Genomic DNA, 24,862 nt, shown 5'->3' with positions numbered 1-24,862 from the left:
AGAAATGTAGCAGTTTTGTCCTTCCATTAGTTCTATCATGACCCTGACAAGCCAGTGTATCAGCCTGGAGAACCATGCTGCCCACGACACTTTCCTAGGTGTTTGGTCTCCCTTCCCTCTTGCACTGCATAATTCCGGCTAGTGCTGAGCTTCTGGGAATTCTGAATATCCTCCTTTCCATTAACTCTCTCCTGCATCAGCAGTGCTGTGATGACATGAGGAGGGAGTTATTCCAAACATCCACTGTTTCTTTATGAAGGTGAATTGCGAGGTTAGGGAAACAGAGGTGGTAATGTGCCTCCGTTCCTTCAAAAGAGAAGGCAATTAACCTCTTCCCAAAGACTTCACAAATTCCCTTCATTCTTTCTTTAGGTGGAAATACAGAGAAGTGACAATAAATCAGCTATCTCAGTTATCCAAGCCTAACTACAGTGAGATGACAAATGAAGCCCTGATCACATGGTCTGCAGCAAATGCCTTCTTACCGTGAGCCGTTTCGAGGCATCCACTTCAATCATCCCCCGCAAGAGGTTCTGACAGTCTGGGGGGATAAAATGTGGCATGTGGAACACTCCACGTTTCACCTTCTCCAACAGTTGCCGCAAGTTGTCATCATCAAATGGCAGGGCACCCTGCAGGGATGACAGAATTGTGGATTGGAAAGATGAGAGAAAGGGATTTGGAGAGGGCAAAAGCAGAAGGATAATAAGAGATAGGAAAAGCAAAAATCAGTTCAGATTGAATTATTAGAAAATGTGAAGCCCTCTTTCTATCCACTGAAAACAGTTAATATTTAGGTGCTGTTGTATTTTCTCCAACATAGAAAACAAAACTAAGGACAGTTTTTTTCTGTTAAACCTTTAATTAGAAAATGAATACTGGTACAAAACATAATACAAAATATGAAATTGCCTTTCCAGGCAAATTCACTAAAGATGCATGGACTCACTTAAATTCAGCTCAAGCTTTTGATCTGTTGGTGTTCCTCCTGGGCATACTTTCACTGCAGCAATGTTTATCGTCTCCTTACTTCTAATCTTCCTGAGACACATTTATTGCAAATGCCAAAAAGAAGGTGAACAGCATTTGACAGACTTTCACTAAAGAACATCCTCTTTCTCTTGGAGCAATAGAGAGACATAGCTGAAAGAAAACCTAACCAACATTGACCTTTGGAAGCATCAGATATTCTGGTTTTTTAATCTGTTCCATCCAATTCCCATGACACAGTCAGATCATCAGTTCCTATTGCTTCCCTACAGTAGCTCTCTTGTAAGAATGTCTTGAGGTTTTTGAGCTAAAATCCACCTTTTGAATAGATCATCAGCTTGCCACAAAGAGCAGCAAAAGATCTATCCTAGTTACAAGGACAAAAAGAAGAAAAAAAAGAAACCTTTAGGATAACTCCACTCACTGGAGCTGATATCCTCTTATAGCAAGCTGGCTCTTCCTAGCTATTCTGTGTCACTTCCTTCTTGCATTGCATAATTGCAGTTGGTGCTGAAGCTTCCTTCATTTCCAGGAAGGTTTGTGGGAAGTTGCAAGCTGTCAGCTGCCGTGATAATGAAGTTTTGGGCTGTCAATATTGGCACTGCTCTTACTACAGTGAGTACTGCACCTGTATAATCAATCCTATCAATCCTCTGTCTATACGGTTTCCAGAGACCAGCAGCTCCATTTGCAGGAAGGCTGCCTGGCTGGAACAGCCATGGGGTTCTTCTTCCTTTTGTTTGCCCATCCAGGTGGTCCCAGAGAGCTTCCCCCCACTCTGTAGCCAATCGTTTGAGTTACCTCAAGCTTTTCCTAATCATTCAGACTTAAAGAAAAATCAATTCTGATAGTTCAAGATTTTAGCCAGTGCAATTTAATCCATGATGAAGTCAGCAAGGCTGCTTTGTGGCATTTCCTGAAGGTAACAACTACAGCGCTTTTATTACAACTACTATTATAGCTTGAGACTTTTTGTAGGGTTTCTCCTGACATAATTAACTAGAGAGCTCTGCTCTGTCAGTAGTAGGCTTATTCCAACTGTTTTGTAGGCTCATGTATATATGTAGGAACAGATGAAGACGTGAAGACGTTTCCCAGCAACTGAGGGACAGACACCAAGCCTCGACAGGAAGAGGAAAAGCTCCCTCCCACAGATCCTAACATCTCAGCACCTTCTCTCTGTTTTTCCAAGAACTGAAGAAGCTGTATTAAGAGTTCACTATATAGTCGTGTTTCATTACCCATGAAACTACCTGCTCAGGAACAAGAGATGACCCAATGATAAATTGTGAGACAATTAAAATTCCTCCCTTGCAAAATCAACATAAAAATTTGAGATCTTGAAAAATGTCAGTGAACAGAAATGATCAAAAAGATGAAAAATTGTTAAGATGATTTAAAGCATCCTACTGAGATTACTTCAAGTTATTTTGATTTTTACTGTTTTCCAGATTATCAACATAAATTTTGACACAAAACTCCTTGATAATTTTCAAGTGTTTTAAGTAAAAATAATGAGGAGAATCTAACTCCCACAAAAGGTTTTCATTTCAGTGAAGAAGTACTTTTGTCAAAATTAAAAGCTCAAGTGAAAAATTAGTAGCTAGGTTTACTGTAAATGTATAGTGAGATCTAAATTTGACTTCATGCTTGTTAAATTGTAACCATAGGTAATCTGAGCTATTTTAGATATAAAACTTACAGACATATTAAATCTATCCTCACATACACTATTAAATCTGCATATGGTAATACGCTTGCTAACGAGAACATCATCTTTGTTTTCCTGTTTTATGGACATATTCCTATACTCCTCTATTATTCCTACCTTTTGGAATATGGACTTTCCTAACAAATGCCAAGCTCATCTGCCAGCTTTCAGGTAGACATCCAATTGCTGTATGTTTGAGAGTGGAAGCTTTACAAATCTGAATAAAATCCACAGAGGACTGAAACTTTGAACCAAGGATGAGATCTGAGATTTTGAACACTAAGGAAAGTACTGCTAAACCAGATGGAAACTAATTTAAACTTTGTAGTTTTGGCTCAGTTCTATATTCTCAAGTGTACCAAATTAAAATGTAGCTCAATGCTTGCATGAAACAAAACTGTTGCACTTGATTCTCCTCTTGATAAAACACTGCAGTTGATGTATGCATATACATACTGAAACATACAGTGACAAAATCTTTAAGACAGACATTGCCTGCATCATGTACTTGTAACCCTGCATATCCCTTTGGCCCCAGAACTTCAATATGCTCTTTAAGGCACTGCAATATCACAGCACAGGGAGGCAAGTCTCTGGCAGTTGTCTGTGTGGAGCAGAAGCAGTTCAAAGAAGCACTGAAATGTTTTTCAAGCTTTTCCTTTGGGACTGATGTAGAAGTAAGAGGAGAGGATGCAACTGAAGATACAAAAATAGGACAACTAAGAAAACACTATACATGATAACTATACAAAAACTATACATTATGTCCATAGAATCACTGTTAAATAAAGCAGCATTTTAGGATTCTTATTTTCTTTTTAAAATGTAGAGCAAGGGAGATGACTCACCACTAGCAACGCAAATAAAATGACTCCGCAGCTCCAGACGTCTGCTTTCCTTCCATCATATTTTTCTCCCTGCGCAACAATGACACAAAAGTTCAAAGGAGTGCTCACTAGTAATTGAATTCATTATCCTTGAAAAGGCAGAGAGAGTAGAATGGGAAACCCTCTATTTCAATTCATTTACCTGCTTCCCAAGGAGACTCTCACAACCAGGAGGCCTCGACCCAGCCCATTAATTGAATTTTTATGAACCATCTTATCTGGGTTTTGCAAGAACAGGGTCAAAAGTTGGGAGCAGTGGAGGAATGGACTGTGATGTGGAAATGATTAGGATTGGTGCTTAGACAGAGTCCAAAGGGCATCAAGAAACCATTTTACTCCTCAGTGGTTCTTTAGGGAGCTTGTCAGCGGTCACGGTGTTTGTGAACTGACAGTATTGACCGTTTCTTCAGCACTGTTTTGGTTTGGCTCTATATTGATGCTCTGCTTTACAAGGGAGGGGAGCTCTTGGTCCCCGGAGACCTGGACACTCATCTTAGGAGGACAAAGGGGGAGTAAAGGGAAATGATAGTTCATATTGTTAACAGAACCCCCCATCAGTGACAGCCACAGGAAGGGAAAGTGCAAGGGACTGCAATCCCTGGGTGGAAAGCTCAAGTGAAACCAGGCTACTGTAGCTCTGGACGATCCCATGGCAGGCAGGGGCTCTGAGAACCACACAGGAACACGCTCCCTTGCCCTGTTGATGCAGCTTAATTGAGGGCCAAGTCAAACAGGGGAAACCTCAGCTACAATCCTTGTGTCCTTTCCCCTTCCCAAACAACGCAGCTGTTTGCCTTGGACACGTTTCATACTAGCTGCATACATGCAGGATGCAACATGCTTTCATACATAGGCATTGATATTCAGATTTCAACCAACTTACCCGGATTACTTCAGGGCAGGCATAGTGTGGTGATCTGAAATGAAAGCACATTAAATGAGCACGTAAGATTCTAGTATTTATGGATTATGCACATTTCCACCTTGCCCAGCAGAACAAAGATCAGCTCACTTCTACAGACAGCAAGGGGGCAAAACACCACTCTTTTTTCCTTAGCTCAATGACAACCCACCTCTAAGACTAATTTAGAGAGTGTCCAGCTTTAAGAACCAGCATAATTCAAAATTATAAGGCACTACTTAATTATTTTTAAAATATATTTTATTTCAAAAATCTGTGACACTTTTAGGGAAAAAAAGAGAACAATGTTATCAGATCAAGCATGTGCATCTAAAACATGTCCTGCATCTCTGCTAAGCTTGCTCTCACTTACTCCAGCGGTCATAAAAGCTGTCAATACCTTATTTCCACCCACAAGTTTTCTTTAACGAAAACAAAACAAAAAGGATGGATAGCATTACTAATACTTACTGAGCTAATATATTCCTTGCGCATCCTTCCAACCATACATCTGTGGCTTGATTCCTGGCTGCGAATAGTTAATTACTTCAACTTGCCAGGTAATCATTTTAATCCTTAAAGATTATAGCCAGGGCCATATATTTTACAGCCTTCATTAAAGGCAGCTTGACACAGGGACGGGATGCGAAGGCTCCGGGGCTGCGGCGCGGATCTCACTGCTGTTTATCCCGATGCCTCCCAGGAGCCTGCCCTCCTTTGAGCCTTTCCTTCTGGCACCAAAGTGCAGCTGGATGGTCCCCCTTACACAACGCAAGGAGTGAAAGGGGAGCACCACGGTGTTCCCTCTGTGCTAAGGCTAATGCCCAAGGAGATTCCCGTGCACTTATGGCAAAATAGCACCCGCTTGCATGAACTGTCCTGCCTCAGTATCTGCTTTGAGCAGACTGTCTTAATAAAGTCAGCAAATCCTTGGGTCTGCAGCTACCTTCAAAGCAGAGCTTAAGCAAGGAGAGATAAACGTAATGGATTCCATAACCGAGACCCCACAAATTTTGGAAAGATGGAACTTTGGAGCTGTAATACAATATTAAATAATATTTCCTCTTGATGAGGTTACATGTGTTTTAACCAGGCCAGTTTGTTCAGTAGCAAACCCAAATGTCTTAATTTAGACCGTATTTTATGAACCAGACTAGAGAGTCAAAGCAGACGTGCAGAACATCACTGACTACAGCTAGAAAGAGAGGTCCCTGAGTGAGCTACTGCACTGCTCACTTACTGGTTTATCCATGCATATGTTCACATCTCATCCTTCTATAGAGCTTTCCCTATCAGTTTGCTTCTTTATTACAATTTAATACCCAGATTCCAATACTCTGTCCTTTTTACTACTCAAAAGCCTTAACTACTAACCAGTAATGTCACTGGACTAAACCATGATTTTAGAAGCCTTCAGAAAATGTAGTAAATTCTTGTGAAACTCCCTGGCAAGTGGTGCTGTCCTTTTTCTCATATCATAAAATCATTGCATACTGTGCAGTCCACCCTTACGGGGGACACAAAGCAGAACCAAGGAGCAGTGCCCTGGGGCTGGGCTGGCACAGCCGGTCCCAACTGCGGGGACAGGGAGGTGGCAGGAAGCTGCTACTGCAACTGGGATTCGGAGAAAAGAGTTGGTGACAAAGAGAGCTCAGGAACAGACTGCATCAGATCATGGACATTTGCTCAGTTTAGTCATTTCAGAACTGAAAGATATGTTCATTTTGGCAGGTTCCTCTAGTAATGCCCTGTGTAAGAACAGAGGCACCGTGAGGACCTCGGCACAGGCACAGATCTATTCGCGTGTCCCGCTAGCAAACGTGCTCAGAAGCCTCCTGCTTCCCTGATGTCCGCTGCAGTGCAATGGAATCTGCCAGGCTTCTTACCAGGCATCACTGAAATTCTGCTAAAGCCCAGGAGAAAAGCCAGGCAAATGCTGTAATAAATCCTTTGAACTCTCATTCAATCATGTAACTCTGAGGTCCCCTTTTATCATGTCAAAAATGCAAAAACAAACAAAAAAGGCAAATATACCTCTAGGCAGCCACGGAGGATATCAGTCATACTGTCTCACTAGAAGTTAAGCCAGATCAGTAAATAGCGAAGCAAACTGTCTGGTGGGCCTGGGATGGATTTTGGGGTAGGCTACATGGATGAAGCTCGGAGAGAACAGGTTGGATTAATCTGATCGTCCAACAGCTGCACTGCAGCTGCCCAGACAGTGCAGCTTTCTGGCAGAGCCGACCAGAACTCCTGCCAGCGTGCGGCAGCCAGGTATCTGCAGCATTATCTTGGCTAACAGCTCCAAATGGGATCCTCCAGCCAGCCACAATCTATAGCAAACTCATTTCCATGCTGCCAATCACAGAGCAACTTCAACTGCTTTAAAGAGAAAACTCAAATTTAATCAAAAAATCTGTTTATTTTGCGACAGAGTCATGAATATTTCTTTGGTTCCTATCCCAATTATTCAGTATATGTGTGTCAAAGCCACATTCCCTGCCTCTTCCCCTAGGCCATCGCCTCATCTTTCAGCTCCATCTCTGTGCAGCAGAAGCCACAGTCTGCCCTTGAAAACAAATAAATCTATCGCTCAGCAAGATCAAGAAGCAGTTGCTGCCTGCAGGTGCTGCTGCAGAAAAGTGCCAGTGCTGGCAGTGTTTATACGAAGGGTGATGCTGATTCTCCCAAGCTGGTCTGCCTGGGGCAGGAAAGACTCTCTCCACACTCACGCTACAGCTCTCTGTGTCTTTTGGACATGGTCACCTAAGGACTTTTGGGTCCTTATCAAACCATCTGTGTGGGATTTCAACCACAGCGAACACGCCAAAGTTGCAATGGTGAAATCTAGGACAATCTTTGCCTGCTAAGTCATTCATTATCACTAGCAGAGAGAAATGCATATACTCTTGCTCCGAATTTCAGCGCTACAAATCAGAAAAAATAGAAAAGCAGCTACTGTGCCCATCAGGATCCTGTGCAACTACAGAAGGTCTGAGGCAACCACTGCCATATATGTAGTGCAGACATGATGTCTGTCGCACGTGCAAGCAATTTGGAACTACCAACTCATTGCATAGGTAACAGGCCTGCACTTTGCACACAAAAATCAACTGTCCATGATGGATTTATCTGTGAGGGACCGGTAGCTGCTTCCCCTGCAAAGCTGATCAGAAAGCACAGGGAAATTTGGATTCTGTCTGATCCATCTCCCTCGTGTTAAACCAGATTTCTGACAGCGCCCACGCTCCCTGGCAGGTTCTCAGACCCCATTAGAGATGGGTGCCCAGATCTGGCACCCTTTGCTCCCACGCCTAAGACGGTCCTGTGTGGGGAAGAAGGACTGGCTCTTTGAGGTTCTTCAGGCCTCACAGCTGGAGGCAACTGCTTCTGTAGAAAGCAGGAAGGAGAGGTCTCTCTCCCTCCATTTTTCTTGTGCATGAAGTTATCCTGATGAAGCAGGCAGTACAGGTGCACCAAAGTCCTCTTGTGTCTAGCTGCTGTTTGTGCTGTTGCTTGGATGCTATAGTCCCGTTTTCCCTTTTTTCCAAGCCGCCTTTCAGAGACCAAAGGTTGCCCCCAGAGCAAAAGGCTTCCTCTGCCTTTCCCCTCACGCTAGGTTAGCAAAGGGCTGAGATGAAGGGGAAAGATAGAGGAGTAGCAAGATAGATAGATGAAGGGAGCAGTTCAGGAGAAAGATACACTCAAGAGCACACTGAGCTGAGGAAGTGGCAGGCAGAGATCACACAGGGAAGGAAGGCAGGGAGAGAGGGAAGCAGCAGCTTCCAGTAGCTGCTGGCAGTCTAGGCTGCAGTTAACGGAGCAGCTCTGGGTAAGGCTGAGGCAAGGCTTGCAGTTAATGCTGAGCACTACTTTGCAGCTGAAGCTTCAGTTCAGTCCTTTAGCTTTATATGAGAAAACCACCATTGAGCCCTCGACCATTTTCAGCTGTTTATTCCTCAAGCACAAACACAGCTTCTGAGAAATTTCAAATCAGTTCGTTAATTAGTTTAGGAGTTTAAGCCATTTAAGACTTGGAAGTCTTTTAAGAAGATTTCCTTTAAGAAGTTTTCATTAAAAAAAAAAGCACAGCCCTATGTTAAAGGGACATATTAAGGCAATGTTAAGTATTCAAAAATAAGGAGATGCTAAAATGAAGCCTGAAAGAGTTACACTGCACTCAGAGGGTAGGCCAGGTAAGCCACAACACCTTTCTCTTATTTATGGCCAAAGCTGGAAAGTCTGTAGCAAAATGAGGGAAGTTTAGTGTCATGAAGGACAATCCTGTGCTAAAGGCTGCTCAGCGGCACAGCGGTTAACCAAACTCTGTCTCTTCTATGGAATCCTGCTGTAAATAGGACCAGGTATCTGACGCTGAGCCGTGCTGCACAGATAATCACGATCTGCAGGTCCCCCGCTTTCCCAAATCACAACGTGACATATGGGAGGCTTCATTTACAGTATTTACAAGCACTTAGAGCAGCAGCTGCAGTCAGTAGGCGCTGGGCTTCCAAAATAAAGCACTGCCATCAAACACTGAGTATTCCGAGGTATCAGACCCCAGAGTATCAAACTGGGCACTCAAAACTGGCTGATAGTTTTGACACTAATTCCTGAGAATTAGAAATTGAATCTCCTCATATAAATGGAGATAACAAGACTAATATCACACAGTTGATAAGAAAGCAATAGATAACATTCATAAACCTAAGACGCCATGATGAAAATCTGACCTAGACAGAATTGAAAGCAAGGCTTGAATGCAGTGAGCAGAAATTATGAAGGGGTCCATGCAATGAATGAGCAGGTTAAATCAGATGTTAAGATAGCTACTCACTTAAAAAACACAACCCAAAACTCGTAACTAATGCCTGTATTCTAATGTGCACGAGCAGTTTGGGGCCAAGCTGGTATTTTACTGGTAACTTTAAAAGTAGCACATTTTAAATTTCCACCGTTCAACTCTGCAAGCCCAAAGCTCTTTCAATGGCCTTTGGGATGTATTATAGGTGAGGTTGGTGTTAATACTTACTAATAATGCTTCCCTTTGTAATCCTCATTTCATGTAGCTTATGACTTACCACCAATTTATCCTTGTTCCCTCAGATGGTTTCATGCTAGTATGCGAATAACTGTTCTCATAAGCACATGAACCTTTTGACCAAAACAATTCCACTATTTATGTCCAATTGACTTTAAATGTTTTCGTTACAAAAAAGGAAAAAAATCTAGCATCATCAAAGGTGAAAAGAAGACTTGGACATCTGTTTGCATTCTCTGCAAGAATTTACTCAAGCATTGCCACTGGAAAACTGCACTTTGTATCTATTAGTATAAATTCTCCGAAGCATCAGAATAAAGATTCTACTTGCACAGGTCATACTTCACCAAACGATATTTTTTTTCCCCTAAAATGGATACTATGAGCTGCTCTGGTTGGGTTATCACATGGTACCAAATGTCAAAACAAAGAATTCCTAAATGAGTGCAAAATTAAGAGTAATTAGACCCGTGACTGACAGCAACAGCCTCGGTCAAACAAATGGGTTGGAAACTAAAATCCCTGATCTTTTTCTCATTTGCACTAGATTCCAGTTCTAAAGATCAGGGATTTAAGTCCAAATATGGAACAAAGATGACCGAGAGGTCAGCAAGATGGGAGAGAAAATCAGGGAGAGAGACAGGAGCAGGGTGCTGGGAATGGAAGCTCTCAGAGAGGTGGTTTAAGAGATACTAGTTCTGTCATGTCTTCATTTTGAGAGCCTAGATTTGCAAACCTATTGTATATCTGCATATAGGTTGCTTACATATGTTCTGAAAACATGCACAGGTTTACGTACACAAGTGTATAAAGAGGAAGGAGATACGCACAGCGTGATGTTATGGATCCATCCTAGTGGGAATGGGTGAATGGCAGCTGATAGAGCTCCTCACACCCCACATCGTGCTGCTGATAGAGCTCCTCACACCCCACACGCAGATGCATGGGGAGCAGGAGCTCCATGACCCCCACTGGCTCCTCCAACAAACACACAGGGCCCTGGCTGTTGTAAATGCCCTGAGCTTAGAAGGAATCAGCAATCTTAACAAGGACACACACTTTTTTCAGTAGGTCTGGGAAGTCTGTGGGCCTGCAAAGGGTGCTAGGAACGGTTTTGTGGGAGAGCCGTGGGCAGAGGAATCAACTCCGCTGGGGTTTGAAGCTGCTGTTTTCTCTTCCCCTGCTAACATCACTAACAGGTGCAAAACTTTCTTCTCAATAAAATTAAAGGCCATAATCATCCCTGTTCTTCCCATGTGCACCAGCTTTCTGGTTGAGGCCAAGGATTCCCTATGGAGACAGTGATACAGAGAACTGCTGCAGTTAGCTGCAGGCCTGGTGGCTGTGGTGTCAGGCTCTGCAGTGACTGCCTCTCCAGGGACTGGTCTGCGTGCGGGCGAGCTGCATTCACACACACCAGCTCTGTTTGTTTGGGAGAGAGGGATTTCGAGGTAGGTAGCACAGGGATTGTCACCACTGATGAGTTCCCAGCCACCAGGCAGCCCATGACAACCTCCTTCTGCCAGAGACTCCGTGCTTCAAGGCTGAGATGGGTGAAACAGAGAGAAGCAAGGAGATGGTGAAAATTTATTTTGCCACATTTCCAGGACATGGTAGGGAACAACAAGGAATTAGGAAAGATTATTATAAACTCTGAACAATTGCAGTTCAATAGTATCCCTATTCAATTCATTCTAGCCATGAGACCTCTTACTTCAAGACAGGGGAACAGGATCCACGGTTCAACTCTTGCTGCTTTCCAAGACTCCCATAGGGCTGACTGTAAGTCATGTTCAGGGAGAGTGAGGCAGCACAACGACTTGTTAGGATGGAAAAGAGAAGCAGGGAAAGATAATGTCTCCTTCAGTGCAGAAAGAAACCAACCTCCCATCTCCTGGATTGGAGCCCAGAGGTTCAGCCCTAAGACACTCATTCCTCCTGCCTAGTGGGATGGCAGGACGGATTGGACAAATTCTCTCACCACCATGGCCTGCTTTGCAGTCTGTCAGTGAAAAATTATATCAATAAAAGAGCAAGTCTCTCCCTAGCTCTTATCCGTGTTCTCCAACCAAAAAAATACCACAGGTAGATTGAACTTTCATCACCTCCTCCTGGTAGCCAGCAGTGCTACAGAAAACTGTGCTGAGCTGATGGGTAGCACCCATCAAACACTGAGGAGTGCAACACGGCCTACCTCAGGCCACAGAAGTGTCTTCTTGAGATCCCTCAAGGCTCTGTGGTGACCTAAAGCCTATCCAAACTTTGGACTACACTTGGCAGTTCTCTTTGGATGGGAAAGTAATTCTGACTGCACTCTAGGTGCCCTACTGTTCCGACAGAAAGTTGGTTGCATCACGTGCTAAAGCCTGTCCGATCCTCCCACTCTGACTGACAGAAATACCTGGAGACTCCTCGCATGACTGTCAGTGGAAATGTTACAGTTTCATCTCATTATCAGTGTTCACAGCACAGATAAAACCATTCTGGAAATTAACTTCTGAGTGCATGGAGGAACAGCTCATTAAAGCTCAGTATCTCTGCCATGATTCAATCTGTTTTGTTCCTTTTCATGCTGGCTGAAAGCCCCAACTACAAGGGTAGGTGAAACTGTTGCCTTGAAAAGCTCTGAGGTTGGTTCCCGAGTGCTCCCAGGGAAGGGGAGCGAGCACTTGATTGCCTTCCTCTGTGAAGTGTCCTACTGCTCCACGTTCCTTCCTTCCTTCCTCCCTTCGCCCCCCAAACCAGATACATCACAAGGCACCAGTATCAGCCACGCTGGGCTCCATGCCAGGAGAATTAATGAAGTGGTGTAATAGCTCACATGGAGGCCTAGTGATTGGCACCATACTTAAAATGCATCTGCAAGGCAGGAGCTCGGAGTGCCGCTGCGTGTTGTGTTTATTACAGGCACGTCTCTTCCGTGCCATTGATTTCTTTATTAGCACGTCCTGATGCTGCAGGGTGGTGGCTGCCTCCGCTCAAGCCGTGAAGGTTTGAATTCCTGCCCTGCTTAAGGACAAGATGGGTCCCTTTGAGATGCCAGACCTAGACAACACAGCCCTCTCTGCTAACAAGACCTGTAACCCGCCTGGTTAACTCCTAAGGACTATGAAGGATCTTATAGGGGGTAATAGGAGATCAGGTTCTTCCTTTTTTTTTTTTTAAACCAGGGAAGGAAAGCAGGAGATTTTCTTTAAAGCATATGGAGACTGTGTAATAACTGCAGCAAAGACTTCATTTCCCAGGCGAGAGAAGAGGTCTGAACGACGCTGTGACAATGTACCGACTCATAGCTCCTCGCTTCTCATCTGTGCTGTTAAGAGTTCAAATCTTGACTTGGCACAGACACAGAGAGGAACTGGGGGCCTCCATGTAGTCATGACCCGACATTTGAACACATCGTGAACTTCAAGCAGTATTTCAGTCCCTTACCTAAGACTTGGAAAACAGAAGTGCTACAGCTTAGGAGTGAGAGGCACCAGGCTGGGCTGCATGCGGAACCAGGATGACTTGACGTCTATCCTGAACTGCCTTGGCACTGGGTACAGGCTAAGGCTGCGTCACCTCATTCCCACCACGCAGGCCAGGAAGCGCCGGGCTGCAAGGGGAGGAGGCGCAAACCTGCCGGCACCGGCTGCGCCTCCAGCCGCCGAGCTCCGCGGCACAAGCGTTGGGGCCCCGCTAAAGGCTGCTCCGGGCAGGCTGCTGTGGCACGGCAGTGCCGCCCGCGCGCTGCCAGCTGCGCCCGGAATCGCCTTTGCCACCTCCCCTGGGAAGCCCTAGGAGGCTCTTGCTGGCAACAGGATTCGCCTGGAAACGTTTCTAGCTCACCCTGGCAGTATTTCTTCATGGGGTCTTCTGGGTATCTGTGTTTGTGCCCTACTTGCAGCCGCCAAGGATCCCGCTGCCCCCCTGCTGATCCCGCACGGGAGGCAGCAGCCCAGCGGCGTGCAGCAGTAAGGGAGAGGCAAGCAGGCAGCCTGAACACCACAAGCAAATTCCAGACCCAATTCTTGACATTCTTTTTTCTTTCTCTCCCATCATTCATATTTTTAAAGCCTCTTCTTAAAATACCATCACTACTGCTTACAGTTTCTAAATAATACACAGCCAGTGAATGCAAGCACAAGCCAACGTCTGCAGATGAATCCCAACTCGAATGCCTTCATTTCGATATCCGTGTGACAAGGTCAGAGAATTGCTTCTCAGCATTAACCACTCTAAAAACCTTTTAGTTATCTTATGCACTATATATTAATTTTTTATCTTACTGGGAAATAATGGTGCGCAGTGTAAGTCTACAGGCTTACATCAAAACTCCTACTGAAGATGACCTTTACGCCTGGAATCCATCATTGATTTTTGTAATAATTCTGAGACACTCACCCACAACTGGTTTCTAACAAGCTGTCTCCAACCTGCAGTGATGCCATCCCAAAGTCTGCTATCCGGATGTTGTTCTTTTCATCCAATAGTAGGTTTTCTGGTTTTAAGTCCCTGTGGCTGTAAAAGAAGGATCAAAATATGAGTTTAATCATCCTGGGCATCCTTCCCACTCCACGATTTGTTCTTTAGCCAGCATAGTCTCCATCCTTTTATATTTTAATCGACTTTGTTTTTATTCCTGTCCTAGATAGGAGAATAACATATCCAAGATACAATCTTTGCAAAACTTTAGACCATCTCCGAAATACCCATTCCTGATGTATGTGATTTTGCCGCTTTTTGCTCTTTATCTGTAGCCCTTCAAGAGTCACAGGGATGAGGAAACACTTCAAAACCAGTCAGACTGAAGAAGAAACTTGTCTATTGTCTCTGCAAAGTGTCTCTTTGATGTCTTGTTGATGAAAGCTCCAAAACATTTACCTTATCACACAGAGTCGTAGGACTCCTTCCACTCCTTTTTCTGTAGGGTATAATATGATCTCCATTTTTGTATCAGCACGACTCCTGCCTGTTAAAGCTGCCATGTGTCTTGTTAACCAAGGGCAAGTAACTCGAGCAGTATGATTCAGAACTGTGAATATTTTATCTGAGAAAGCAAAAGGTATTTCATAAACTCTATCTTTTTCATAGCAATCAAAGTTTCAGTGTAACTGAAGACAGAAGACTTATCTACTATGGAATAAATACCAAGACAGTCATCAGACAGACTCATCTCCAACTATTTGACAAAAATTTGGAGCTGAGTGACAAGCAAATGTTTCCAAAGACAGTGAATGAACAGTTAATGGTCAGGAAAGAATTCCTGAATGCCATTAGCAAGGACAGCGGCCTCTGACAAATGCTAGATTGTCAACATCTGCCAAATCTGAACAAGTCCCAGCCCCAGCAGTGAAATGGAGTGAAGAGCCCACAGACCCGAGGCAAGCCCGGGAAGCTGGACACTAATGAGACAGGAGAACAAAATTTAATCTTTCCTCCAGCTGCCATCCTGGACATTTCCCATCCTACAATTGGTTTGGTTAACTGGGTGCAGGGAAGACTCAATCCAATCGGGGGATCAAGTCCTCCTGTCTGCTGATCAGGACACAGGAGCACGTTCCCTGTAAAGCAGGAGGTGCTTCTCAGCGGTGGTGGCTCTTCTCTTTGCTCATTCAGCCTGCAGCCTGTTAGCTGGCAAAGTCAGGGAGGAAGCCAACCAAAGCCAAGGGTGATTCTCCAGGAACGGTGCCAACATTAATACCTCACTCAGAATTGCCACCAAAGATCCTGCTTTTCATTTTTGCTGAGAGATGCAGTGATGAGACACAGCATGACCTAAACACAGGAGGTTCAAAAGCATTTCTCCCACGTGGATGCCTGTCCATTAAAAAACATCAGGGCCTTTCTTTCTTTCTTTTTCTCTTGGCTCCAGACACTCACCAAAATAACATCAAGGGAAATTATCAGCTTTTCCCTCCACCTCAGGTCATTCAGCAGAGAGAAGAGTGAGGATGCTATGAAAAAGCAATACACCTGTTGATGAATAGACAGGGCCCCAAAATAAAAAAGCTATCATAGATCAGTCTTGCCTCCCCATCCCTCCTGCAACACAGATCCTTGTGCCAGGATATGGATGGCTAGGAGAGAATTTCATGGCAATCGTGAGTGTGCTTCTGTACCATGGCAGCACTTGCAGATCCCACTGAGAGATGAGGGTGCCTGTGTGATCAGGCAGCTCCTGCACATTTAACCAAATGACAGTTCCGTGCCCCAGGTGAAAATTTTTGTCTGGCTGGGACATCTCTCCGCTCTCCATCTTAGGAAGCCTTTGTATTTGTGGAGGCAGCATCTCGGGGACAGAACTGAGACCCAGAGTCTGGACTAGAACAGCAGAACTCACATCCTTGCCATTGGGGATGAGACTTGCTCTCTGCATTTGCATTTCCCATCTTTGTAACGCCAGCTTTTCAAATGCCAGAAGGAAGGGAGAAGAACATATGGGAATAGGGAAGGCTTGTTATAATTTACCTAAGAGCCCAGCAGCCCGGACAGCCTCATGCATTCATATTTGGAAAGAATTCTCTAGTGCCAGAATGAAACAAAACAAAAATCCCACTGTATGTGGTAATTACTTGGCATTAATGGAACATTGCAGAGCAAATGCATTTAATTTGGTCCCATTCCAGCTGATCTCCCTGGCTCTCCATGTCCTATATGACCGCATCAACTCCTCTCCCTGCAGGTGAGCAGAGGACTCGTTACCCTTTCATTGTTCTAAAGGCTCCAGCGCTGTAGGGGCTTTACCACATGGCTGCAAAATCAAAAGAAAAGAAAGCAGCTTCTTTAGTGCCAAACAGTGCTAAGTTTCCTATTGAGCCTTGCATATGCTGAGACGGAATATGAAAGAGAAATGCAGCACTGCCCTGCAGAAAAAAATCTGCAGGTCTCTGATCCTGGATGCAAGCAGATTGCCCCGAGCTCCTCAGCCGAGATGACAGTGGAAGAAGTTGGCCCGTGAACCAGCATAGGAGGCTCTTTGAAAGGAGAGTGGAGCGAAGGGGAGGCATTACACGAGCCATGCCAGGGAAAGCACACGCACACTCAGGCCCTTTGCAACGTCCCTTCCTTCAAAGGCTCTGCAATTCGTTTGTAGCACAAGAGCAAGAGAGAGATGCAAAAACAGTCCTAGGGAAATGGGTACAAATCTTGGAGGTGCTGCAGAATGCCCTGCTGGCTGCTGTTGCCATCCAACCCGTTTCTCTAGCTCCCTCCACTGCCCGTCCAGTCTATCCTCCGGCTCTGGGAATATCTGCCCAGCTGCACTGCAGGCAATCGCTGAATGTGGGAAAGGCAGAGGCAAAGCAGTCACCCTCTCCTCGCCATCCCGGCCTGGCAGAAGGTGTTTGGCCTAGACACAGACTTAGGATACCAGATTCAAAGCAGTTCTGTCACCTGGCACGAGATGATGAACTAACTCATTATTTTAAAGTGATTTTTGAGCTGAAACATTCGTACCTGTTTCTATGACAACATGTTGTAGGTCACAGATTTCTAACCCAAGAACCTCCTAATTGGAGTAGTTGCAGGTCATTTGTAATAATCAAATTGTTGGCTACTTTGCAAATGCTTTTCTTACTGACCCCAAACTCCCTGCAGGGCCAGACCACAGAATAATTTTTCACAATATGTCTCTTAAAAGTGCTCAGCGCAAGCTCATTGTGAGGCAAATCATTTATCAGTAATAATAGTAGCAGAGAAGCAGTATTTTTAACTTTTACAAGCAGAAAAAGCCTTTCATCTTATTTTTCACTTCCTTCTGGAAACACAATTTGAATGTGTAACTTAGAGCTCCCTCCAGAAGCATCTTTGTTTGGAGTCACGCTTCCTATGCTCAGATTTAGCAAGTTTTCACCGAATTCTGCAGAACAAATAAATATAGTCGTGGCTAGGAAAAAGGACAACACCTACCAACACATCAAGAGTCCTGCAGAAGGCCTGGGCTGCCTAAAATGGTGCCTGCTCTTTTGCAATTCTTTCTGCTGATCTATTAAAATACATCGCCCCTCCTTACAGATCTCGCCTATTTTCATGTGCTTCAAAGCCAGAACAGACTGTCAGCTCTGATCACCACCACGGTACATGCCAAAGAACATCGCCTGGCTCTGCCTACAATACGAATACGCCATTTGGGGGTCCCCAGCAGATTATATAAAGAAATAATAATACAAAGATGCGCTCTTTGACTTGAGCTGAGCTGGTTATTCCACCTTTGGCACTGTGGCTGCTGACCTCTGTTGGTTTTCTCCAGTTTGCTGCACAAGGGAAAGCTGAAAAACTCTTTGGCTTTTTAGAGCAAGCCTCGTTCATCAGCCTGAAATGCCAGGATTTGGGAAATTCTTGGGGAAACTCTGCTTTCATGAGGGGGAAAAGGTATTTTTCTAACTCATGGTGTTTGGTTGGAAAATTTGAAATCAGAAGGGCTGAAGGGCCACAATGCAAAGCCATATGGACCAGCACTATTAAATTCCAGAGTCTCCAGACTGATTGCATACTGCAGGCCTTCGGTCATGACTTCCGCGTGCCCAACTGCTGTCATCTTACGTATCTGACAGATTATCCTGGCACAACACTGTAACATAAACGAAGCAAAGCAAGGCAAGAGTCCCTAGAAGGGTGATGCTGCCTGACAGGACAATTTCTTGTGACACCTGGCACTTTCCTCCCTCTCTTGCAGATATCCCGGGTCTCTCCCAAGGGCCTGCTTCCTTTACTGACAGTGTCCGGCAGCTCCAGCCTGGAGGAATCTCACCAGAGATTTTGGTACTACCACTGTGAAATCCTGAAGCATTATCTAATAAACAGCTTTTCCCCCCTTGCCCCGCTGGGAAGAGCGCAAGGCAAACTCAGACACTCAGACAAAGCTCCTGTTCCTGCTGCATCCCCTCTCAGCCGCCCCCCCTGCACACGCTTCAGCAGGAGTGCGTGCCGGGGCGGGCACAGCCCCGGGCTACGAGCACTGAAAGGGCCCTCATAATTGTCATTTATCAATATTCATAAAGGACCCGCGCAACCCCTCTTGTGTACGCTCGGGAAAAAAAGAAGCCAAAATGAAATCCAACCAAAATAAAAATAAAATGAAATAATCATCCTGCCGCGCATTACCGCAGGGGATATCCCCTCACTGTCACCGCCGCCCCGTGCAGTAATTGGCATTATCTGTTATCTCGGGAGCCGTAATAAGGCTTGCCACGGGGCACTTTCTCTAATCATATTTTTATTTGTCAGCTCGCGCGGCGCAGACGCCCGGAGCGAGGCCTGGCCCACGCGAGAGCCCCAGCCGCACAAACGCGAGCGCGGCCAATGGCAGCCGGGGCCGGTGATGTCAGTCGCAGCCAACGGCGCGGCCGTGGCGGCGGCAGCGGCGCCCGCCTCCCCCTGCGGCACCCGCCGCCTCCAGCGCAGCCAGGGCCGGCGCCCGCTCTCACTTCGCTTCCTGCGTGCGGGGAACGGCGGCTGCCTCGCGCCCGCTGCGGCCATGCAGGCTGCCGGCCCCGGCTGCACAGCCTAATTTAAAAGGAGACAAAAAAAAGCATTAGCGGCATCCAAACGACACGTCTGAGCTAGCAAGGTGACACCCTATGCGCCCCGGTCCCCGCGCTGCGGTGTGGCGCGCAGAGGGCGGCGCACAGGGCAGCGCTGCAGCACTGGGCCGGTCGGACGCGGAGGCTGCCTGCCCGCCTTCCTGCACGGCTCCTTCCCGGCAGAGCCCACAGGGAAACCGCAAGGGGCTGCAGGGGAGCTTTTCCCCACAGCCAACCTTATCCCAACCTCCGTTGGGTGCCTGCGCCGGGAAGCGAGGCGCCTCCCTGCCTCCTTTGCACTTCCCACGCATTGCAAGGGCAAAGAAAGAAAGCTCGTGCTGCTTTAAATCCCAAACAAAAGTGCCCAAGCCCCACATCCATTTTGCCTCCTTGTCTGGAAGAATCTCCCCACCCACAGGTCATCTCTGCCCATGGCAGCGGCAGAGGCCTTGCAGGGAAGGGAGCACCAGGGAATCCTTCCAGATCCTTTGATCCAGGAATCCTGCAGCATCAATGCTCTGTAAGCAATGAAAGCTGGACGTGACAATGCTCTGCTGTGAACACGAGCACAGACATTTTGGGAGGCAGCGGAAGAAGACAGGACAGTGAAGCAGAGCTGGGGACACCAGGCCATCAATCTCTTCTGCTAGGGGCTTAGAGGCACCCACATTTAGTCATTAACCAAAGCAGAAGCCTTCATTTTTCAACGTGGTCATAACTGGATAACCTAACTGATGAGATGATTTGTCATTTCGCTGCCCCACGACAGGGCAAGGTCAGGCTCCATTGCTTAGGAAGGCACATAGACTTCGACTCTCACACGCGCACGCACCGACATATATTTATGTATGCTTTGATTGCAAGAAAATGATTTAACGATGACTGTTCAGAATATTACACAGATTCTAATATCATCTCAGGGACCACACAGGTCTCCGAGTGACCTGGAGGAAGGGAGAGCTTATGATTTACTGCTTGCTTATTCAGCACTAGCTGCTGGTGAAGGGGGAGTCGACAAGGAGACAGGGGATTCACTTCTGCACATGACGACTGCCCCCAATCCAGTATGTTTAACAGAAGAAAATGGATTCCTCAAGAGGGATGTGTGCTGTGTCTTGGAAATCCCACATTTCCTTAAGCCTGCAAAAGTACTTGCCTGTCTGACAGATCTGCCAGGATCCTCACTCAGCTTATTAAAGTTTCAACCATCAGGAGGTGTCTGCCGCAAGTGCAAAGGACTAGTGAGTCCCTGCATACACATGTACACATACACATGATGGAATTAGACACTTCCATCACCACAGAAATTCATATTTCTCTGGAATACTCATTTAAAAAAGTAAATAATTTCTCTTCCGGTCACAATTAAATAGTTTTGAGTGCTCTTGGATAAATGCCAAGTACAAAACAGGAACATACCTAGGAAATCAGACCCAGTAGTGGTTGCACTGTCCAGTACAGCCAAAGAATTAGAGCTGTACAACCTTCCAAGGATTATGGCACAGAGCATCATCTACTACAAAGTTCTGGAAAATCAGTTACATTTGAGAAGTTCATGATCTCTCAATTCTGTTAAGCAGCATTGAGAAAAACAGTGGAATTCAGAGAATAAAATTTGTCAAGGTAGCTGTGAACAGAGAGAACTTAGCTGCTCTAGCCAGGGCACAGAGCCCTCTCAGCTCCTGGGAGAAGTCCCCTGACTCTCACTGAACCTTACCTGAAGCCAAGTAGGCATCAGCTTCAGGACCTCCTTGTCCCCAAATGCACCGTCTCTGAACAGCCCATTCCCCATACTAACTGCATGCTCTCAGTATATCTTCAAGAAAGGTTGTTACTCTCCATTTATCAGAAATATGCTCTCTTTTACGTTAATATATCCTACTGGAATGAGTCAGCAATGCAAAGGGAACAGGACAAGAAGCGTAAGTTAAATATATAGATATCCATTTTTGCTGTGGCCATTTACGCTACAGATATCTGGTTTTGGAGTTCTCAGCACAAAACCAGAGGGAATGGAAAATCACTGTATGTTTATTGTTAAGTAGCCATACCAGGATTATGTAAATCCTTCTACTCCATGTGTAGCAGTGGCCCTCGGCCTAGTGGAGAGGGGGGATCTGCAGCAGCCGGTGGCTCCTCAGAAACAGCCACGCGGACGTTATGTAAATGACCCCTCTCAGCCAATCTAGCTGTGAGGAGATGTATTACCGAGAAGCAGCTACGGGTCAGCAGCTGTACAGAAACTCTGTGCTTCAGATTGATTGTAACAACTTAATTTTAATATAATTTAAATTATCTGAACTTGTTGAAGATGAAGTAGAAACCAAGCCAATTTAAAACACCACCTGAAAGTGCAGGTTAAACCACACTTGATGGTTAAATCATCTGATGGAGTCAGTAAGTATCAATAGCAGGTAGATCAAGGAAATTGTTCCCTACTGGAAAGGAAATTAAAGGCAACAGTGACTCAAAAGCCCAGACAGGACTCAGTCAGGTTGCCAGAAGCTAACACACTTCCAAAACTGAAGGAAACAAAAAAAATGACTTTACAGTATTGGTAATTGTCCCAAGTTTCTTCAGGGACTCACTTTGATATAGCATGTACAACTTTCAGCTATTGGCAAGCATCCCCAAGAACACTGGAAATTAAATTGCTTCTCCCTTATGGCTTCTGTTTTCCTGGTTAAAGCATTCTCTGTGAATGAAGCCTCTTCCAGAATGAAACCAAGGACAATCTTCTCCATGTAAAGTCTGTCTGTGACTGGTGTGCAGTTTCACAAGCAGGCAGGAATTAAAAAGATACATCAGCACTTTATACAACACTTTCAAGGCTTTACAACATTAGTTACTTAACAGTAAAAGAAAGTGCCAAGAAGTAAGATCCCATTATTATGCACTTTTATGTCACAGGTAATTGCTGTTGAAAATGACTCTACTCACCATATTGAATGACTATGGCAGAAGTCTAAAGCAGAGATGATTTGTCGGAAGAACTTCCTAGCTTCTTTTGGTGTTAATCTTCCCTTTTTTACAAGATAGTCGAAGAGCTCCCCACCTGACACATGTTCTAGCACCAAATACCTAGAAAACAATAGACAGAATGTTGTAAACATGCCAGCAGATCAATGCGCTCATGCACACAGACATGTATATCGATATGCACACACACATACACACACAGACATATACACACACACACACACACACACATATATAAACAAACCTCTTTTTACACATGGCTAAGCAGAATATTTTTGGGAGAAAAAGCAGCACAGAATCAGAACCTAAGACTGGGAGTGATTAATATTTTAAATAAGGGTTCTGCAAACTGCAGACTTACCACGGATGGATTGATTCAGTGTTTAATCTTCTGGTGAGAGAGAATATGGTAACCAAAAATGACTCAAAAGACCAGGAGGAGAAGAAGATTAAAATCGGGTCTAAGCTTTTATGGCAGCTCTGAGAGTTCCTATACAGTGAGACTGCACAGAAGTGGCCTCAGGTCCCCTCACCAAGCTCACACTGTTCTGACTTGGACACCTGAGAACCAGGTAGATGCCAAAAAAACCAACCTAGAGGACTTCGGGGAAAAAAAAAAAAAAAAAAAAAAAAAAAAAGCTAAATAGTTGAAATTAGGAGAAAATATCAAAAGAACTGCATGTGTGCAGCTACGTAAGGGCTTCAGCTCTGGCTGCTGGAAAGCAGCGACTTGCTGGAGCAGCCATCCCCTGAGTCCCATGTAACGGTGCTACAAACGCAGCAAAGGGGCCCTAGCCGTGAGGCGCAGGAAGCCAGTCCTCACACAGAGGTCTGCGAAGTCTGACAGGAATAAAGTCTTCTGAAAGGGAAGGGCTGGCCGCAGAAGGGCAGTCTTGGTGTTTTTAGCTGGGATAATGGGTAGCCAAGCAGAAGAAAACTTAGCCTAACTCTCCAGAAATCCGGCCTAAGAGCGAGCACCGAGCAGTTACCTCAGGGAAGCGGCAGGAGCACTGACGAGAGAACCCCTTAAACCCACAGCAGCTGTAACCCAGGCCAAGCAACCGGCCCTCATTGGCAATGAGTCTGTCTAAAAGCCTTCACAGCCTCTATCTCTGCTGCAATTCTTGGCTCTACTGTTCTCTGTTTGCCCAGAACATAATAACCTAGTAGAGCAGGAAATGGACTAGCGTGGACATTTATTGTTCAGGATCTGAAAGACAGCATGATCCTGACCATGAACAGAGCACACAGGCATTTTTAACTGCGAAGTCCCTTCTGTTCCTTGGCACTTTTGGCTTTAGTTGACTTTAGTTTAGTTGACTTTAAGGCTCATAACGCGTGTGACAAAGGCAGACATCCCCACTCCTCCCTTACCAGCTCCTCTGAAAGGCTCCGCAGGGCTGCACGCAGGGACCAGGAGTGCAAAGGCGGCTCCAACAACGCAAGGGTGAACTGAACTTTCTGAGCAGCTCCTTTGAGATCACTAGACACCTTGCAAACACATATTTGAGATTTTTCCAAATTTTCAGCCTGCTTTTCCCTTTCTTTTTCCACATAGTGCAACAGAGGGGGCAGGACTGTGTTCCCCATCTTGCAAGTTGGTTCTGTTTCCAGTACTATTAATTCAACTCCTCAAGTTCAAGAGGGAAGTGAAAATAATTAATCCAAAAGAGACTACTGTCTTTTCTACACCTCCAGCACTATACTCTGGGAGGAAATTTCTCAGTTTGAAACAGAATGAGGAAAATGGGATTATAAATATGGAGGTTTGACTAACTGTTCTTAAAGTCTCTGAAATATGGAGCCATAGAGGTGTAAAAGCTTTTCTGAAGAAAGTAAAATTGATTCAAAGAGCATGGCCTCAGGCTTGAAAATACCAGAGTGTGACTTGAGGCCCAGCTTCAACAGCAGCTTCCGGGGGTGCTTCTGAGCGCAACAGGAGAACTGCACTTGCCCAAACGAAAATGCAGCAGAAAATGCAGTATGAGATGGATGTTAGCACTGACTTCACAGATAACTGAGCATGCCAGAGGCAGAGAAAATTAGCCAAGAACACAGTGATTATTCAAAACTTGAGGGGAAACTACATTTTTCTGAATCTTTTATCAAAATATATAAAAAAAAAAAACACGGCAAGTCTCAACAATTTTTCCTCTATTGAGTTTGAGAGAAAAGAAACAGGAAAATCTTGAATCAGAAATCACATTTTCAGTACCTGCATTACCTCGTCTCCAGGAAGAGATGGGCATCTCCAGACCATCCACTAAATATATATTGATAATATGGAGATGGCCATTCATCCATCTTATATTTTTAGAGCAAGATGATTGACAACAGATTAGAAATGCTCAGAAAACAATAATGTGTATCCATGATGGGCACTGCAGTTTTCACATCTCTAAGTCCCAAGCCTAAATTTCCAAACCATGCCTAAAGGATGCTCTGAGAAGTGGGTTTGCTACATAATTCATTCTTCCTCTCATACTAGACACAGATCTGGCTTAATCTCCCATATGGCAGCCCCAAACCTGGCTCAAAATCAATCCTAAAATTCTCCTTGACAGCTTTTTCTCTCACTGTGCCCAGCAGAAGCTGGATATAGCAGTGCATCTTGCCCCCTAAATTCAAACTGAGAGTTGTTCTCTCTTTTCTATCTTTTCTTTTTTTTTTTTTTTTTTTTTTCCAGGCAGTATCTCATGAAGATGATTGCAGTTGGAGGCATACAGAACATCCTCTGCATTGGCTACAAATGCACAGTTTTGGAAAATTACAGACCCAGCATTTCTGTCACCCACAGCAGGAACTGCAAAGCAATTTATTTTCAGCGACTTCATCCCTATTAAAAAC

At 45.0% G+C, this 24,862-nt stretch overlaps 1 protein-coding gene across 10 annotated transcripts in view; it reads right to left on the bottom strand.

Moving 5' to 3' along the window:
* BRSK2 (BR serine/threonine kinase 2) overlaps window positions 1-24,862 on the bottom strand; it is a 141,066-nt gene that overhangs the window by 63,319 nt on the left and 52,885 nt on the right. For all 10 annotated transcript variants that reach the window (XM_026036789.1, XM_026036786.1, XM_026036783.1 and 7 more), the window contains exons 3-7: window positions 21,977-22,117; window positions 13,917-14,033; window positions 4,472-4,505; window positions 3,550-3,618; window positions 486-632 (exon numbers count right to left, since the gene is read on the bottom strand). In XM_026036789.1, the coding sequence (XP_025892574.1) occupies window positions 486-632; window positions 3,550-3,618; window positions 4,472-4,505; window positions 13,917-14,033; window positions 21,977-22,117 (508 nt within the window). The remainder of the gene's footprint in view (window positions 1-485; window positions 633-3,549; window positions 3,619-4,471; window positions 4,506-13,916; window positions 14,034-21,976; window positions 22,118-24,862) is intronic.

This window comes from Nothoprocta perdicaria, unplaced genomic scaffold, assembly GCF_003342845.1.
Source record: "Nothoprocta perdicaria isolate Ctin4 unplaced genomic scaffold, notPer1 scaffold_186, whole genome shotgun sequence".
NCBI classification, from domain to species: domain Eukaryota; kingdom Metazoa; phylum Chordata; class Aves; order Tinamiformes; family Tinamidae; genus Nothoprocta; species Nothoprocta perdicaria.
This window is presented reverse-complemented; position numbering and strand designations above follow the sequence as displayed.